The 19,147-nt window shown below is 46.8% G+C and overlaps 1 protein-coding gene across 2 annotated transcripts; it reads left to right on the top strand.

The window, feature by feature from the left end:
• On the top strand, window positions 1–18,672 carry plpbp (pyridoxal phosphate binding protein). 2 transcript variants are annotated; one of them, XM_078239661.1, is made up of 7 exons: window positions 1–292; window positions 5,642–5,677; window positions 7,319–7,394; window positions 8,832–8,966; window positions 12,519–12,661; window positions 15,357–15,455; window positions 16,810–18,672. In XM_078239661.1, the coding sequence occupies exons 3-7, from the start codon at window positions 7,391–7,393 to the stop codon at window positions 16,954–16,956; spliced, it is 528 nt and encodes a 175-aa protein (XP_078095787.1). In that variant the 5' UTR covers window positions 1–292; window positions 5,642–5,677; window positions 7,319–7,390; the 3' UTR covers window positions 16,957–18,672. The 2 variants fall into 2 exon arrangements, with proteins under 2 accessions (XP_078095787.1, XP_078095788.1); XM_078239662.1 differs by lacking the exon at window positions 7,319–7,394 and having other exon boundaries at window positions 15–292.
• Window positions 18,673–19,147: the final 475 nt, after the last annotated feature.

Below are 19,147 nucleotides of genomic sequence, written 5' to 3'. Positions count from 1 at the left end.
CAATGAATACAATTCTAACCGACTCAATCTCTCCTCAAATGTCAGTCTCGCCATCTCAGGAATCAGTCTGGTGTGGAGGGAAGGGTTTGGTTGGAGAGGGTTGGTAGGTGGTAGATGGGGAGAGGATGCCTTGTGCCAATGTTCTCTCTCCCAATCCCCCTGGCACTAACCCTCTCTTCCTCAGACTCTCCCTGACATTGCCCCACGCCTTGTCGCTGTCGGAAAGACCAAGCCGCCGGCCTTGTTGATAGAAGCCTACCACCATGGACAGCGGCACTTTGGGGAAAATTATGTGAGTATTTGCCTCCTTCGCTTCAGTAACCCTCCCCCAAGAAGGAAGGTAGATGAAGGCATAGCTGTTGATGTTGTCCACATGGACTTTAGCAAGGGCTTTGACAAGGTACCGCATGGTAGGTTATTGCATAAGGTTCAATCTCACGGGATCCAGGGTGAGGTATCTAAATGGATACAAAATTGGCATCTTGACAGAATGTGGAGATGCCGGCGTTGGGCTGGGGTAAACACAGTAAGAAGTTTAACAACACCAGGTTAAAGTCCAACAGGTTTATTTGGTAGCAAAAGCCACACAAGCTTTCGGAGCTGCAAGCCCGTTCTTCAGGTGAGTGGGAATTCTGTTCACAAACAGAGCTTATAAAGACACAACCTCAATTTACATGAATAATGGTTGGAATGCGAATACTTACAACTAATCAAGTCTTTAAGAAACAAAACAATGTGAGTGGAGAGAGCATCAAGACAGGCTAAAAAGATGTGTATTGTCTCCAGTCAAGACAGCCAGTGAAACTCTGTGGGGGTTACAGATAGTGTGACATGAACCCAATATCCCGGTTGAGGCCGCCCTCGTGTCTGCGGAACTTGGCTATCAGTTTCTGCTCAGCGACTCTGCGCCGTCGTGTGTCGCGAAGGCCGCCTTGGAGAATGCTTACCCGAATATCAGAGGCCGAATGCCCGTCACGGGGCATGGTTAGTAAGTTTGCAAGATTGATGGCATGGTGGACAGTGAAGAAGGTTATCTCCAATTGCAGCGGGATCTTGATCAATTGGGCCAGTGGGCTGACGAATGGCAGATGGAGTTTAATTTAGACAAATGCGAGGTAATGCATTTTGGTAGATTGAACCAGGGCAGGACTTACTCAGTTAATGGTAGGGCGTTGGGGAGAGTTACAGAACAAAGAGATCTAGGGGTACATGTTCATAGCTCCTTGAAAGTGGAGTCACAGGTGGACAGAGTGGTGAAGAAGGCATTCAGCATGCTTGGTTTCATTGGTCAGAACATTGAATACGGGAGTTGGAATGTCTTGTTGAAGTTGTACAAGACATTGGTAAGGCCACACTTGGGATACTGTGTGCAATTCTGGTCACCCTATTATAGAAAGGATATTATTAAACTAGAAAGAGTGCAGAAAAGATTTACTAGGATGCTACTGGGACTTGATGGTTTGAGTTATAAGGAGAGGCTGGATAGACTGGGACCTTTTTCTCTGGAGCATAGAAGGCTGAGGGGCGATCTTATCGAGGTCTATAAAATAATGAGGGACACAGATCAGCTAGATAGTCAATATCTTTTCCCAAAGGTAAGGGAGTCTAAAACTAGAGGGCATAGGTCTAAGGTGAGAGGGGAGAGATACAAAAGTGTCCAGAGGGGCAATTATTTCACACAGAGGGTGGTGAGTGCCTGGAACAAGCTGCCAAAGGTAGGAGAACCATAGAAAATTACAGCTCAGAAAGAGGCCTTTTGGCCCTTCTTGTCTGTACTGAACCATTTTATGCCTAGTCCCACTGACCTGCACTTGGACCATATCCCTCCACACCCCTCTCATCCATGAACCCGTCCCAAGTTTTTCTTAAATGCATTTCTTAAAGTGCATTTACCACTTTATCCGGCAGCTTATTCCACACTCCCACCACTCTCAGCGTGAAGAAGCCCCCCCTAATATCTTCTGCGCTCCAGGGAATAAAGTCCCAACCTATTCAATCTCTCTCTGTAACTCAGCTTCTCAAGTCCCAGCAACATCCTTGTGAACCCTCTCTGCACTCGTTCAACCTTATTTACATCCTTCCTGTAACTAGGTGACCAAAACTGTACACAATACTCTAAATTCGGCCTCACCAATGCCTTATATAACCTTACCATAACACTCCAACTTTTATACTCGATACTCCAATTTATAAATGCCAATGTACCAAAGGCACTCTTTACGACCCTATCCACCTGTGACGTCACTTTTAGGGAATTCTGTACCTGTATTTCCAGATCCCTCGGTGCAACTGCACTCTTCAGAGTCCTACCATTTACCCTGTACGTTCTTCTTTGGTTTGTCCTTCCAAAGTGCAATATCTCACACTTGTCTGCGTTAAATTCCATTTGCCATTTTTCAGCCCATTTTTCTAGTTGGTCCAAATTCCTCTGCAAGCTTTGAAAACCTTCCTCACTGTCCACTACACCTCCAATCTTTGTATCATCAGCAAATTTGCTGGTCCAATTTACCACATTATCATCCAGATCATTGATATAGATGACAAACAACAATGGACAAAGAACAATACAGCACAGGAACAGGCCCTTCGGCCCTCCAAGCCCGTGCCGCTCACTGGTCCAAACTAGACCATTCTTTTGTATCCCTCCATTCCCACTCCGTTCATATGGCTATCTAGATAAGTCTTAAACGTTCCCAGTGTGTCCGCCTCCACCACCTTGCCTGGCAGCGCATTCCAGGCCCCCACCACCCTCTGTGTAAAATATGTCCTTCTGATATCTGTGTTAAACCTCCCCCCCTTCACCTTGAACCTATGACCCCTCGTGAACTTCACCACCGACCTGGGGAAAAGCTTCCCACCGTTCACGCTATCTATGCCTTTCATAATTTTATACACCTCTATTAAGTCTCCCCTCATCCTCCGTCTTTCCAGGGAGAACAACCCCAGTTTACCCAATCTCTCCTCATAACGAAGCCCCTCCATACCAGGCAACATCCTGGTAAACCTCCTCTGTACTCTCTCCAAAGCCTCCACGTCCTTCTGGTAGTGTGGCGACCAGAACTGGGCGCAGTATTCCAAATGCGGCCGAACCAACGTTCTATACATCTGCAACATCAGACCCCAACTTTTATACTCTATGCCCCGTCCTATAAAGGCAAGCATGCCATATGCCTTCTTCACCACCTTCTCCACCTGTGACGTCACCTTCAAGGATCTGTGGACATGCACACCCAGGTCCCTCTGCGTATCTACACCCTTTATGGTTCTGCCATTTATCGTATAGCTCCTCCCTACATTATTTCTACCAAAATGCATCACTTCGCATTTATCAGGATTGAACTCCATCTGCCATATCTTTGCCCAAATTTCCAGCCTATCTATATCCTTCTGTAGCCTCTGACAATGCTCCTCACTATCTGCAAGTCGCAACACCGATCCCTGCAGCACACCACTAGTCACAGGCCTCCACTCAGAGAAGCAATCCTCCACAACCACTCTCTGGCTTCTTCCATTGAGCCAGTGTCTAATCCAATTTACTGTCTCCCCATGTATACCCAGCGACTAAACCTTCCTAACTAACCTCCCATGAGGGACCTTGTCAAAGGCCTTGCTGAAATCCAGGTAGACAACATCCACCGCCTTCCTTTCATCCACTTTCCTGGTAACCTCCTCAAAAAACTCTAATAGATTGGTCAAACATGACCTACCACGCACGAAGCCTAATAAGTCCCTGTCTATCCAAATATTTGTAGATCCTATCCCTTATCACACCTTCCTATAACTTGCCCACCACCGACGTCAAACTTACTGGCCGATAATTTCCCGGATTTCTTTTGGAACCTTTTTTTAAACAACAGAACAACATGAGCCACCCTCCAATCATCTGGCACCTCCCCTGTGAATACTGACATTTTAAATATGTCTGCCAGGGTCCTTGCAAGTTCAACACTAGCTTCCCTCAAGGTCCGTGGGAATACCCTGTCTGGTCCTGGGGATTTATCCACTTTGATTTGCCTCAAGACAGCGAGCACCTCCTCCCCTTTAATCTGTAAAGGTTCGATGACCTCCCTACCTGTTTGCCCTATTTCCGTAGACTCCATGCCCATTTCCTCAGTAAATGCGGATGCAAAAAAACCTTGTAGTATCTCCCCCATCTCTTTTGGTTCCATACACAGTCTACCACTCTGGTCTTCAAGAGGACCAATTTTATCCCTCACTACCCTTTTACTCCTAACATACCTATAGAAGCTCTTTGGATTTTCCTTCACTCTGTCTGCCAAAGCAACCTCATGTCTTCTTTTAGCCCTCCTGATTTCCCTCTTAAGTAGCTTCTTGCACTTTTTATACTCCTCGAGCATCTAATCTGTTCCTTGCTGCCTGCACATTTCATACAACTCTCTCTTCCTCTTAATCAGTGTTACAATTTCCCTCGAGAACCAAGGTTCCTTATTCCTATTTACTTTGCCTTTAATCCTGACAGGAACATACAAACTCTGCATTCTCAAAATTTCTCCTTTGAAGGCCTCCCACTTTCCATTTACATCCTTACCAGAGAACAGCCTGTGCCAATCCACACTTCCCAGATCCCTTCTCATTTCATCAAATTTGGCCTTTTTCCAGTTCAGAACTTCAACCCGAGGACCAGATCTATCCTTATCCATGATCAGGTTGAAACTAATGGCATTATGATCACTGGATCCAAAGTGTTCCCTCACACTCACATCCATCACCTGCCCTAACTCATTTCCCAATAGATCCAATATCGCATCCTCTCTAGTTGGCACCTCTATATACTGATGTCGAAAATTTTCCTGAACACATTTGAGTTATAAGGAGAGGCTGGATAGACTGGGACTTTTTTCCCTGGAGCGTAGGAGGCTGAGGGGTGATCTGATAGAGGTCTATAAAATAATGAGGGGCACAGATCAGCTAGATAGTCAATATCTTTTCCCAAAGGTAGGAGAGTCTAAAACTAGAGGGCATAGGTTTAAGGTGAGAGGGGAGAAATACAAAAGTGTCCAGAGGGGCAATTTTTTCACAGAGGGTGGTGAGTGTCTGGAACAAGCTGCCAGAGGCAGTAGTAGAGGCGGGTACAATTTTGTCTTTTAAAAAGCATTTAGATGGTTACATTGGTACGATGGGTATCGAGGGATATGGGCCAAATGCGGGCAATTGGGATTAGCTTCGGGGTTTTTTTTTAAAAAAGGGCAGCATGGACAAGTTGGGCCGAAGGGCCTGTTTCCATGCTGTAATCCTCTATGACTCTATAAGGGGATCAGGGGTTATGGGAAAAAGGCTTGAGAATGGGGATGAGAAAAATATCAGCTATGATTGAATGGCGGAGCGGATTTGATGGGCCGAGTGGCCTAGTTCTGCTATATCTTATGGTTTATGCGTTCTGCCTGTTGGGGATCTGCTGTCTGTCCAATTTAGTCTGAGTCCCGAGTTAAGATGGTGTGTGACTTGGAGGGAACTTGGAGTTGGTGGTGTTCCCAAGCACCTGCTGCCCATGGCCTCCTAGGTGGAAAAGGGAGTGGATGTAAGGTGGCACCGGATGGGCAAACGAGTCAACTGCTTTGTCCTGGTTCATATTGAGTTTCTGACATGGCGTTGATCTCACACCTGCTGTTTATGTTCACAGGTGCAAGAACTGGTCGAGAAAGCCTCCGACAGCCAGGTACAGGCAATCTGTTCTTAGTCACTTTCCAGGCATTGGTCTACCTGTTTGTTTCTTCCTAGCAACCAGTTGACTGACACGTTTCCCCTCTTATTCCCCAATCCCACCTGCTCCAAACCCTGGTTTTCCCTTCAGATAGAGTTTCCCCAGCCTTTGAGCAGTTGCTTTGACAGAGCAGACCAATGCTCAAACTTGGGATTTTCCTGCTTTGTACAGCTGCCCTGTGACGGTATGGGCTGGGGGAGGGAGTGTTTCCCCACAGGAAAGCTCCGATAGGAGAGATAATTCCAACCCAGCAGCAACAGGGTGACTGAAACTGGCAAACTCTCATTAGGATTCCAGGCCAAACCCCGGATTCCATTCAGACGCCAGATTAGACTCCAACAATTTTCCGATTTTGGCATCAATGTGAGGAAAGGATACTTCCTTCCGGGAATGATTCCTCACAAAGTATTGATCTTTTATAATGAAATAAACTTTATTTAGAAACACAGTTTGACTATAACTCTAACAAATGAAGCAATTTAACTATTAACAGTTGAACAATATTTGAAACTGAAAGTAAACAACTTTAATTTCTAACTTATCACTGTTTCAGTTCCAAATAAGCAACGTTCCTCTCACAGACTTACAATGCCACTTTAAATACAGTTCGCAAACACAGATAGACTTGCTATAATCAGTGTAGACAGTCTTGAAGTTTTCAGAGAGAGAGAGTTTCAGAAGTCGGCAAAACCTTCGAACTTTAATCAGGCCTGAGCTGCATCACTAACCTTTTTGCAGAAGCTTTTTTTCACCTGACCCTGTCAATCACTTTAATCCGAAATCCCAGGAGGACTGAACTAAACAAAAGTCCATTCGCTCTACTTGAAATAAACGCTTGCGAGGTTAAAATGAGTAATTATCCTGCTCTCTGAACAAAATCTGAGCTGCATCCCTGCACACATACCGACTGACTGTCGCACAAAGCTGAATTTTAAACATTCCCCTTAAATATAACAAAACTATACATATATATCTCCATATCAATTACACTACTCTCATCACACCCTCCTGTCTCATTATACAAATATTCTCTGTCCCACCCTGGAATCATGTGGCAGAAATTCCAGATCATTAATCTGGTGCAGAAACTGGTAAATCCACTCTCTCCACCCCCCCCCCCCCCCTGGCCCCCAAAATCCCCATTGGGTTCTCAAGTCCACTCCAAGAGTTCATCCCCAACCACCCCGATCAACGTCGCAAGGTATCTCCCGATCCAGGCATACATCTCAACTCTGCTAAAAATTTATAGTTCAAAAAATAATTTCTTGGCCCAAGGGCATAGCAAAGCCATTGTATATTGCCCATCCCTCGTTGCTGTTTGCAAGCTGAGAACCGGTCTTACTGAACCACTGCAGTGTGTGTGCTGAAGATGCTCTCAGTGTCAGATAGGGAATTGCAGGATTTTCACCCAACAACAGTGGAGGCAACATTGATGAGGATGTTGTGTGGTTTTCAGATGAGCAGGAGGATGTTCATGTTCCCCTACTTCCCTTAGTGTTCTGGGTAGTGCAGCAGGGATATTTGACGTGTGCTGATTGTACAAAGCCCCTGCCTTAGTCAGTTTATCTAAATCCCTCTATCTCTTTCTGGTTACAGATTCTCTCCACTTGTCCCGACATCAAGTGGCATTTTATTGGGCACTTGCAAAAGAACAATGTCAACAAGTTGATGGGTAATACTGCAGCAGTGTTTCACAAAGCGTCACTCACTAGGGAAACGCGACAGCTCATTTAGACACAGCAAGCTCCCACAAACAGCACTCTGGTGGCTGGATAAGGATTTTTAGCGCTCTGAATTGAGGGATAAATATTGGCCGGAGCCCCGGAGATAAACTTCCCACTCTGCTTTCAAACGGTGAATGTAAAATCTTTTACACCTGAGAGGGCAGATGTGCCGCAGTTTAACATTTCTATCGAATACAGGCACCTCTGTCAGTGCAGCACTCCCTCAGCCCTGCACTGGGAGTGTTGACCTGGATTGTACATTCGAGTCTGTAGATTGGGACCTTTTGACTTGAAGCCAATAAACATGTAAACTAGAAGCAGGAGGAGGCCATTCGGCCCTTCACGCCTGCTCCACCATTCATTACGATCATGGCTGATCATCAAATTCAATATCCTGATCCCCCCCTTCACTCCCATATTCCTTGATTCCTTTAGCCCCAAGAGCTATATCTAATTTCTTCTTGAAATCACACAACGTTTTGGCCTCAACCACCTTCTGTGGTAGTGAATTCCACACATTCACTACCCTCTGGGTGAAGAAATTCTCCTCACCTCAGTCCTAGAAGGTTCATGTCTTACCACAAACTATGACCCCTAGTTCTGAACTCCCCCACCATTGGGAACATTCTTTCTGAATCTACCCTGTCTAACCCTGTTAGAATTTTATAAGTTTCTATGAGATCCCCTCTTACTCTTCTAAACTCCAGTGAATATAATCCTCACCGACTTAGTCTCTCCTCATATGACAGACCTGCCATCCCAGGGATCAGTCTGGTAAACCTTCGCTGTACTCCCTCTATAGCAAGGACATCCTTCCTCAGATAAGGACACCAAAACTGCACACAATACTCCAGGTGTGATCTCACCAATGCTCTATACAATTGCAGCAAAGTATCCCTATCCCTATACTCAAATCCTCTCACTATGAAGGCCAACATACCATTTGCCGCCTTTACTGCCTGCTGTATCTGTGTCCTTACTTTCAGAGTGACACCCACTGTGCCACGGCTGACACTGCAATAGATAAAAGAGATAAAACAAAAACAGAAAATGCTGGAAAGACTCAGTGGGTCTGGCAGCATGTGTGGGGAGAGAATCTGTTAATGTTTCGAGTCCACGTGAGCCTTCAGAGCAAGATGAAAGATCTTGGTCACAGAACCAAAATGTAACTTGATTTCAGATTAGTCGTGTTACCTGCAGCGAACACAGACCTGCTTCTCCATGACAATAGTGTGCAGCGCAGTTTAATATATGCAAACAGTTTGTTAGTAATTGTGAAGCTTTCATCACTCACAAGGCTCACACTGCCACTGAAAATCTCCCTGTCCAAAGTCAATGTATTGACCTGTGTTTTTATCACTTTCTTTATAACTCTGCCGTGACAGTTGCCCCCAATCTGTTCATGATTGAGACCATCGACTCCATAAAACTGGCTGATAAAGTCAACCTGTCTTGGCAGAGGAAGCAAACGCCACAGAAACTGAAGGTCATGGTACAAGTCAACACCAGTGAGGAGGACAGTAAGTACATGTTTAAGGTTAGCCACTATTGCCCACAGTTATAACATTCTCCCTGCGGATAGTGAGGAAGGGAGTAAGTGTAACTTCACAATCAGTGACCAGGGTTCCAATCTCCCGGTAAAGAGAGGGAGAAGAGATTGTGTTTTTTTCTCTCTGCTGTCTAAACTTTACTGCTTGTGAAGTGACGCTGGGTTTTATGTAGGGCTCTCTGAATATTTAATTTCGGGAGAATTGGTATGGAAACTACAGTTCTTGAAGCAAAGAAAGAACTTGTGTTTCTATTGCACCCTTCACGTCCTCAAGACATCAGCATTTTACCATCAATTCAGTCCCATTTAGGCAGTGTTGTGATGTCGGGACCAAGGTAGCCGCCATGTACACAGCAAAATGCCACCAATAGCAGAGTGGTAATGTTTTTCTGTGATGCTGGTTGAGGGATAAATACGGTTCATCTGTTTTTGTAATAGTGCCTCAGGTAAAGAGAAGCGATCTCGTTTTCATATCTCATTGGGAAAGGTGACACCTGAGATAGGGCGTTCCTCAGGGATCAGTGCTGGGACCTTTGCTGTTTGTAATATATATAAATGTTTTGGAGGAAAATGTAACTGGTTTGATCAGTAAGTTTGTGGACGACACAAAGGTTGGTGGATTTGCGGATAGTGATGAGGACCATCAGAGGATACAGCAGGATACAGATCAATTGGAGACTTGGACGGAGCGATGGCAGATGGAGTTTAATCCGGACAAATGTGAGGTAATGCATTTTGGAAGGTCTAATACAGATGAGAAATATACAGTAAATGGCAGAACCATTCAGAGTATTGATAGGCAGAGAGATCTGGGTGTACAGGTACACAGGTCACTGAAAGTGGCAATGCAGGTGGCGAAGGTAGTCAAGAAGGCATACGGCATGCTTGCCTTCATCGGCCGGGGCATTGAGTTTAAAAATTGGCAAGTCATGTTGCAGCTTTATAGAACCTTAGTTAGGCTGCACTTGGAATATAGTGTTCAATTCTGGTCCCCACACTACCAGAAGGATGTGGAGGCTTTGGACAGGGTACAGAAAAGATTTACCAGGATGTTGCCTGGTATGGAGGGCATCAGCTATGAGGAGAGATTGGAGAAACTTGGTTTGTTCTCACTGGAGCGACGGAGGTTGAGGGGGAGACTGATAGAAGTCTACAAGATTATGAGAGGCATGGACAGAATGGATAGTCAGAAGCTTTTTCCCAGGGTGGAAGAGTCAATTACTAGGGGGCATAGGTTTTAGGTGCGAGGGGCAAGGTTTAAAGGAGTTGTACGAGGCAAGTTTTTTTACACAGAGAGTGGTGGGTACCTGGAATCATAGAAACCCTACAGTGCAGAAAGAGGCCATTCGGCCCATCGAGCCTGCACCGACCACAATCCCACCCAGACCCTATCCCCATATCCCTACATATTTTACCCGCTAATCCCTCTAACCTACGCATCCTGGGACACGGGCAATTTTAGCATGGCCAATTTACCTAACTCGTACATCTTTGGACTGTGGGAGGAAACCGGAGCGCCCGGAGGAAACCCACGCAGACACGGGGAGAATGTGCAAACTCCACGCAGACAGTGACCCAAGTCGGGAATCGAACCCAGGTCCCTGGAGCTGTGAAGCAGCAGTGCTGACCACTGGAACTCGCTGCCGGGGAAGTAGTGGAAGCGGATACGGTAGTGAGTTTTAAGGGGCGTCTTGACAAATACATGAATGGGATGGGAATGGAGAGATATGGTCCCTGGAAGAGTAGGGGGTTTTAGTTCAGTCGGGCAGCATAGTCGGTGCAGGCTTGGAGGGCCAAAGGGCCTGTTCCTGTGCTGTAATTTTCTTTGTTCTTTGTTCTCTAAGTATTGCAGTGGCTGCGTCAACCTAGATTTTGTCGTCCAGTGTTTGGAGTGAGGTTTGAACGTGTGACCGTCTGATGTAGCCGGCAGTGTTAACCTACTGAATCGTTGCTGAGGCCAGACTGCGATAGCAGGAGATAAACATCGTTGTATTGCAGCTCGGACCCAAGCAGTAACATTGCTGCAAGTTCATCAGGGAGCAATGCGTTGAATTAGAGTGCTGGGTAGGGAGAAGATAGGATAGTGATAAGGTGCTGAAGCTTCTTGTATCTGGGGCAGAAAGTGGTTTCACAGTCCTTTTTCTTTCTGAATCGCGTCACGTGAATTCCTGCAAAGAAATTAGTCCAGTGAGTGCCCATGCTGGTGTTTGTGCTCGGTGTGTTATTGTAGGTCAGGATTGTTCTGACACAGGGCAGTGGAAACCACTGGGGAGGTACCTGAGTGATTTGACTGGGGACATTTTCCAAGTGATTCCAGGATTTTGGGGTGAATCAGCAGTTTAGTGGACGCTGTCAGGGTTTGGTGGTTTAGCAGTTGGTGGTGTCTCATTAACAGTGAAGATGCTGTGGCAGTTGGAGCCAGTCATGGTGCAAAATTCCTGTCCTCAAATCCGTGAGGCAACTTGGGGAGGAAAGGGCAGGAGAGAAGGCACACAGCTGGGCGAGCATGTGGGATTTATGCTGCATTCTGTTCATGTTTCTATTTAATCATAAAATCTGACTGCAAACCGTCACAGAACAGCATCATCAAACAGAATGTTAAACCAATGACCATGAGGAGATATCAGAGCAGGTGACCAAAAGCCTGGTCAGGCTTGTAGATTTGAGGGTGTGATTTAAAGCAGGAGAGGGGTTTATGGGGGCAATTTCAGAGTTTAGGGTCCAGTCAGCTGAAGGCGCGATTGTCCGTGATGCAGCAATTAAAATGTGAGATTCTCCAAGAGGCCAGAATTGGACGAGTAAGGTCAAAGAACAAAGAATATTACAGCACAGGAACAGGCCCTTCGGCCCTCCAAGCCTGCACCAACCATGCTGCCCGACTGAACTAAAACCCCCTACCCTTCCGGGGACCATATCCCTCTATTCCCATCCTATTCATGTACTTGTCAAGACGCCCCTTAAAAGTCACTACCGTATCTGCTTCCACTACCTCCCCCGGCAACGAGTTGCAGGCATCCACTACTCTCTGTGTAAAAAATCTGCCTCGTACATCTCCTTTAAACCTTGCCCCTCGCACCTTAAACCTGTGCCCCCAAGTAATTGACTCTTCCGCCCTGGGAAAAAGCTTCTGACTATCCACTCTGTCCATGCCTCTCACAATCTTGTAGACTTCTATCAGGTCTCCCCTCAACCTCCGCCATTCCAGTGAGAACAAACCAAGTTTCTCCAACCTCCCCTCATAGCTAATGCCCTCCATACTGGGCAACATCCTGGTAAATCTTCTCTGTACCACTGGGGCTGGAGGACATTCCAGTCACTGACAGGGGTGAGGCAACGGACGAATTGGAAAATGTGGGTGAGAGTTTGAACATTGGTCTTGGCAGTGTAGGTTTACTGAGCACAGGGGTGATAGGGAACAGGTTATGATATGGGCAGCACTGCAGTTTATGACTCTGTACTTTGAGCTTCAGTTGAGTGGGTAGAGGGACTGCCCTGCTATTGATGATATGTTTTGTTTTCTCAGGTAAGCACGGGTTGTCTGTAGCGGAGACGGTGGAAACAGTCAGGCATATCCTCACCAACTGCCCCAACCTGGAGTTTGTTGGGCTGATGACCATTGGAAGATATGGCTATGACCTGAGAGAGGGCCCCAATCCTGACTTCCAGGTAAAGAAAACACAGACTTGCATTTACATAGCGCCTGTATGGCCTCAGGCTAAAATTCCCGGGTCTGGATGGATTTCATTCCTGGGTCTTTCAAGAAGTGGCGAGGGCGATGATTGATGTGTTAGTTTTAATTTTCCAAAATTCCCTAGATTTGGAAAAGGTTCCACCAGATTGGAAAATAGCTAAATGTAACTCGTTAATTCAAAAAGGGTGGGAGACAGGAAACTGGAAACGACAGACCGGTTAGCCGAACATCTGTCAAGAGAAACATTCAAAGCTATTCTTAAATTCGTTATAATCGGGCACCTGGATAAATTCAGTGCAATCAGGCAGAGTCAATATGGTTTTGTGAAAGGGAAATCCAGGCATTTTACCCATTTATTGGAGTGCTTAGAAGGGGGTCACATGCTGTGGATAATGGGGAACTAGTGGATGTACTGCACTGAGATTCCCAGAAAGCATTTGATAAGGTGTCACATCAGAGGTTACTGTGGAAAATAAAAGCTGGTGGTGTGGGGGTAACATGTTGGCACGGATCGAAGATTGGCTCGTGAACAGGAAACCGAGTAGATATAAAAGGGTCATTTTCTGGCTGGCAGGATGTGATGAGTGATATGCAGGGATCAGTGCTGGGCTCTTAACTCTATGCAATTTATATCAATGACCTGGATGAAGGGACCAAAGCTGCAAAATTTGTTGACAACACACAGATATTAGGAAAGTAAATTGTGAAGATAACATAAGGAGACTACAAAGGATTATAGATAGAGTCAGAGACGTTTACAGCATGGAAACAGGCCCTTTGGCCCAACTTGTCCATGCCACCCTTTTATTAAACCCCTAAGCTCGTCCCAATTGCCCACATTTGGCCCATATCCCTCTATACCCATCTTACCCATGTAACTATCTAAATGCTTTTTAAAAGACAAAATTGTACACACCTCTACTACTACCTCTGGCAGCTTGTTCCAGACACTCACCACCCTCTGTGTGAAAAAATTGCCCCTCTCCTGAGAAATTGTATCTCTCCCCTCTCACCTTAAACCTGTGCCCTCTCGGGTTAAGCAAGTGGACAAAGATCTGGCAAATGGAATATGATGTGGGCAAATCTGAAACTGTCCATTTTGGCACAAAGAATAAAAAATAAACTTTATTACCTAAATGGTGAGAGATTGCAGAGCTCTGAGATTCAGAGGGACATGGGTGTCCTAGTGGATTATCGGCAATGTTATTGGACCAGGTGACTCTGTATTAGCCCGAACTTTAGCATCTGTGCTTGGATTTCAGTTTTTCCTGCTGCTCCTTCGCCAGGTGGCGGTACGGTGAGAGCTTGTGGGGCTGTGAAGTTTCGGTGCCTTGGTCCTCACTGGTCTTCATATAACAACCCAAAAACACCCATTAACCTTTGGACGCAGTTTGAATTAGTTTGTAACTCACAATGTGCAGCCAATTATATTAGTGATTTGTAAATATAAAGAGAAATAAACAGTGTTGTGATCCCAAAAACTCAGTGCAGTTGAGATTTGTTTTCTCATTGGTAGACTAGTTGTTTTGTACCGTAGTTATCGTGTCATTGCAGCCTTGTGGCTGGTCAGCAAAGTACTGACCTCGTTATTGTCTCTTATCAAGAGTCATGTTTTTGTTCAGCTGGTAATATGAAATGAAGCCAGCTGTAAGGAGGGGAATGGAGATCCGCTGTGATCCAGCTGAATGGTGGAACAAGCTTGAGGGGCTGAATGACTCCCTCCCCTTTGACAACACCCTCCATTTACACAGTGCCCTTGATGTTGCAAAACATCCCGCAGCCTGATCAAGAGCTCCATCAATGAACATTGAGACAAGCAGTCACGGGAGATAGATATCAGCACAGGTGACCAAGTGTTGGCTCAGAGAGAAACAGGTAGCGAACTGGGGGCACGGCTGCCGGTGTTGGGGTGTTGGCGCTGCTCGAGATGGCAGCTTTAGAGGAGGGCAGGGAGCGGAAGGTTCTGGATTTGGAGGACGTTAAGCTCGGGAATGTCAAGCCCATGGAGGGATTTGGAAAACAAGGATGAGGATTTGGAAAACTGGAAAGTTGAGCAGAAGCCAGTGAAGGTCAGCAAGTGTCAGGGTGTTGTGTATGAATGGGACAAATGAACATAGTGAAAATCAAACATTACAGGATGGATACTAACCACCACCTATTTGTCTAACCTTCTCTAGCTTTCCATGTTCAATTGTCTCTTGTGTAGTGTTTTTGTCCAGTATCTCCCCATCCTATCCTGCATTGCCCTGATCTATACACCGGCACTCGCTCAGTATCCTGCTTCTCTACAACCCATTGCTATTCCTGCCCAATTGGAGTGTTGCTTTAACCTGACGTTGTGGAGAAATAGGGGGGGGGGGGGGGGGGTACTTGCTTGTCTGCCTCGGGGGGAGGGGGGGGTGGCGGTTACTTGTCTACCACGGGGGAGTTACTTGCTTGTCTGCATCGGGATGGGGGGCCGGGGAGAGGTCAGTTACTTGTCTGCCTCGGGAGGGGGGGGTGGGGTTATTTGCTTGTCTGCCTCGGGAGGGGGGTGGGGGGGGTGGTGTTACTTTGGTGGGTGTTATTTGCTTGTCTGCTTGTGGGGGGGGCGGGGGAGAGATCACGGTTCCCGTTGTGAGCTTTAGGTCCACCCTCTTGACTCCTGTTTTGTTTGTTTTCCTGATTCAGGTTCTAGTGACGCGTCGTACGGAGCTGTGTGATCAATTAAAGCTGCCTCTGGAAAGAGTGGAACTCAGCATGGGGATGTCCACTGACTATGAACACGCTGTAAGTCTCTCTCATTGTTCCAGAATTCCCCTCCAGTGGGTTTCTAATCTCCCATTTCCTTAGATAAATAAATCTTTTTGGTGCTGGCATTAATGCTTTCCAGACTGTGTGTCGAGACGCCTGATCTCTGGGTGGCAGGGACTCGAGTTGCCTGAATTCATGTCGTGTCCAGCACCAACACGGGTCACTGCTGGACCCAGAGCGTCGGGGAGGGGGTGGTTTTAAAGCTGGGATTCTGTTACCTTCCCTCCCACTCCACCTGTTTTTCAGCATTGCCTGCTGACTGGGGGAGGCATCACCTCCTGGGAGATGAAGCTGGGCCACATGTGAGTATGACCCGGCTCCTCTTTCTGCTCCCACTGCCCCCACACTGTGTGACTCTTTCCTCTGCCCTCACCAACCCCCAAGCTCCTGATCTGCTTCTATTAAAAGAACAAGCCAACTTGCATTTTTCAGACTTCCTTTCACGCCCCCAAGTGCTTTACACCCAGTTCGGTGCTGTACTCCTGTAGGGTAGTCGTCATCCTAATGTAAGGAAAGAAACAGCAGCCGATATGTACACAGCAAGATCCCACAAACAGCAATATAAAATACTTCCCCGTGTCTAACCTAAATCAGGGCAAACTTTGAATGTTCCATCTCTCGCTTTAGCAATTTGAATATTGAGAACACATCTGACCCTATCTCCGATCTCCTTTAAAAGCTGGTTAAGTTGCCAAGCTAGCCTTGGGTGCCAGTGTTGAACCTTGGCTTTGGAACCCCTGTCAGTCTGACGGTGCGATTTCGCCAGTTGCTGTTCCCAGTCCCAGTCCCATCCCGTCTCTCTCCACACACCCCCCCCCCCCCCCCCCCCAACTCCCAGTTAAATATCTCCGTTTTAGTTTTGCCAGCACAAGTAATTTGGGAGGGAGCCGATTTGTTGAACAGCGAGAGTGGTTGTGATGGGAAGAGCGCTGCCTGGAAGGGTGGTGGAAGCTGCTTGAATAGTAACTGGCTGGAAAGGGAGGAATTGCAGTGTTCTGAGGAAAGAGCATTGAACGTGAAGTGAATTGGGTGGTTCTGTGCTCAGTTGTCTTCTGTGCTGTACAACGCTGATTCAAAATGCCATGACACGTTGGCTTTTCCTTTTAAAGATAGAGGTGTGGGTTCTCTAATACTGCCTGTACTGTCATGGGGCAGATCGGGCTGAGGGGAACGTTGCAGCTGTTTTGATTGTTTCTTGCAGGAGTCCGTGTGGAGACCACTGGCTGTGGGAAGGGGGGGCGGGGGGAGTCGGGTGGTGACTGGTCGCTGGTCAGCCCAATACTCAGCCTGTCGAGCCCAGGACATTGTACATTGTTTCTTTTACTGGCAGATCGAAGTGGGGGCGACAAACGTGAGGGTCGGCAGCACCATATTTGGAGAACGGAGCTACCCTGGCAAACCGAGTTCGGATGAGAACTCAAAGGAGGTGGGCGAGCCGGCGGAAGCAACGAGTGGACTGACCGCAAAGGCACCCTGATTCAAAGGGTGACAGGAAGAGGGAGAATCTGGGTCCCAGTCGCCTGTTTGCAGAACTCACTGAGGAATTTGCTCCTTTAATCGAACCTCAGTCATGGAATCTTCAAATCATTAGCTCCAGAGGAGTTTGCCTTGGTGTTTTTCTCTGCAATGTCGGATGTCAGTGTAATTGTGTCATTGCTGCGTTCCTCGGCCGGGCACCCTGGGCTGAGGTCGTGCAGTGGTTATATTACTGAAACACCAATCGGAGATTTGAGCTAATAAAATCACAGATTGATTCAGCGCAGTTGGAGACCATTTGTCCTGTTGTCTATGCTGGCTCTGGAAGAGTTAGCCATGAATCTTACTCTCTCGCCCTTTCTCTTTCCCATTCTCGTTCGGACATCACCGCTGAGTCTGCCTCCAGCGCCCTTTCAGGCATTCTGTTCCAGATCACCTTCAGTCTGTGTGTTCGGTCATCTGGCCCCCTCCAAAGGGGAAATAATCTCTCCTCCTTTCCTCAGGCCAGAGAACATGAGGCAATCCCAGCGGGAAGTTTGTGAGTTTGAGTTCAGCTTGTTTCAAAAACAAAGTAAAAATCTAGTCTGAATGAAAATGACTGAATCTGTGAGATTGTCCTTCAGACCAGAACTCATTGCCTCATATCCTTTCGGTAAGGAGACCTGTTGTCTAACTGAGGTTTATGTGTGACTCCAGACCTATACTAACTCTTTAAATGCCTCTGAAATGGCCCAGCAAGCCAGTCCACTTTAAGACAGAGATAGATAGGTTCTTGATCAATAAGGGGATCAGGGGTTATGGGGAAAAGGCAGGAGAATGGGGATGAGAAAAATAACAGACATGATTGGATGGTGGAGCAGACTTGATGGGCCGAATGGCCTAATTCTGTTCCTATGTCTTATGGTCTTATCACTGTCACCTCCTCGAGGGGAAAGTAGAGATAGAACATAGAACAGTACAGCACAGAACAGGCCCTTCGGCCCACGATGTTGTGCCGAGCTTTATCTGAAACCAAGATCAAGCTATCCCACTCCCTATCATCCTGGTGTGCTCCACGTGCCTATCCAATAACCGCTTAAATGTTCCTAAAGATGGGGAATAAATCTGAACCTTACCTGTAATGTCTGCATCCCAAAAGTAATTTTAAAAACCAAAGCTTGGTCCCACTGATGCTGAAACTGACAGGTCGGCTAGAGTAGAGTGGGAGCTTCCACCAGCTGGAAAGACAGGGCTGGCAGCTAACTGGGCTGAACAGCTCCAATTCCCCGCCCAGGTCGCACACCATCCTGATGTGGAAGCGTTTCTGCCTCTCCTTCAGTGTCGCTGGGTTAAAATCCTGGCACCACCTTCCTTGCAGCACTGGGTGTATCTGCAACAGGTGGACTGCAGAGCTTGCGATGGCAGCTCACCATCACTGTGAGGAACAGCAGGGGATGAGCCTTGCCTACAAGACCCAGTTCCTGAGAGTGGTTTTTGTCAAACTATGGTCCAGGGCTGATTCCAGTTTGAAGCATCTGTTGGAAAACCAGGAGATATAGTGATGTTGTGATAGTATCACTGGATGAGTAATCTAGAGACCCAGGCTACTGCTCTGGGTTCAAATCCCACCACTGCAGCTGGTGGAGTTTAAATTCAATTAATAATCTGGAACTGAAAACTAGTCTCAGTGATGGTGACCATGGAACTATTGTTGTAAAAACCCATCTGGTTCCCTAACGTCCTTCAGGGGAGGAAATCAGCCATCCTTTTTTATTCATTCATGGGACGTGGGCGTCACTGGCTGGGCCAATATTTATTGCCCATCCCTGAGGGCATTTTAAGAGCCAATCATATTGCTGTGGATCTGGAGTCACAGGTAGGCCAGACCACGTAAGGATGGCAGATTTCCTTCCTGAAAGGGCATTAGTGAACCAGATGGGTTTTTACGGCAATCGACAATGGCTTCATGGTCACCAGTGGATTCTTAATTCCAGATTTTTTCTTGAATTCAAACCTCACCATCTGCCATGGTGGGATTTGAACCTGGGTCCCCAGAACATTGCCCTGGGTCTCTGGATTACCAGTCCAGTGACAATGCCAGTACGCCACTGCCTCCCCAAGTAACGGTCCTTGCCTGGTCTGACCTACATGTGAGATTTGGGGATGGGCAGCAAATGCTAGCCTTGCCAGCAACGCCTAGATCCTATAAAAGA

This window comes from Mustelus asterias, chromosome 22, assembly GCF_964213995.1.
Source record: "Mustelus asterias chromosome 22, sMusAst1.hap1.1, whole genome shotgun sequence".
Lineage (NCBI taxonomy): Eukaryota > Metazoa > Chordata > Chondrichthyes > Carcharhiniformes > Triakidae > Mustelus > Mustelus asterias.
This window is presented reverse-complemented; position numbering and strand designations above follow the sequence as displayed.

What these genes read in the sequence shown, in the direction of transcription:
- plpbp (XM_078239661.1), top strand. An exon ending in CAACACCAGTGAGGAGGACA is followed by an intron (nt 8,967 to 12,518) that starts GTAAGTACATGT and finishes TTGTTTTCTCAG; the next exon opens with GTAAGCACGGGTTGTCTGTA. An exon ending in CCACTGACTATGAACACGCT is followed by an intron (nt 15,456 to 16,809) that starts GTAAGTCTCTCT and finishes TTTTACTGGCAG; the next exon opens with ATCGAAGTGGGGGCGACAAA.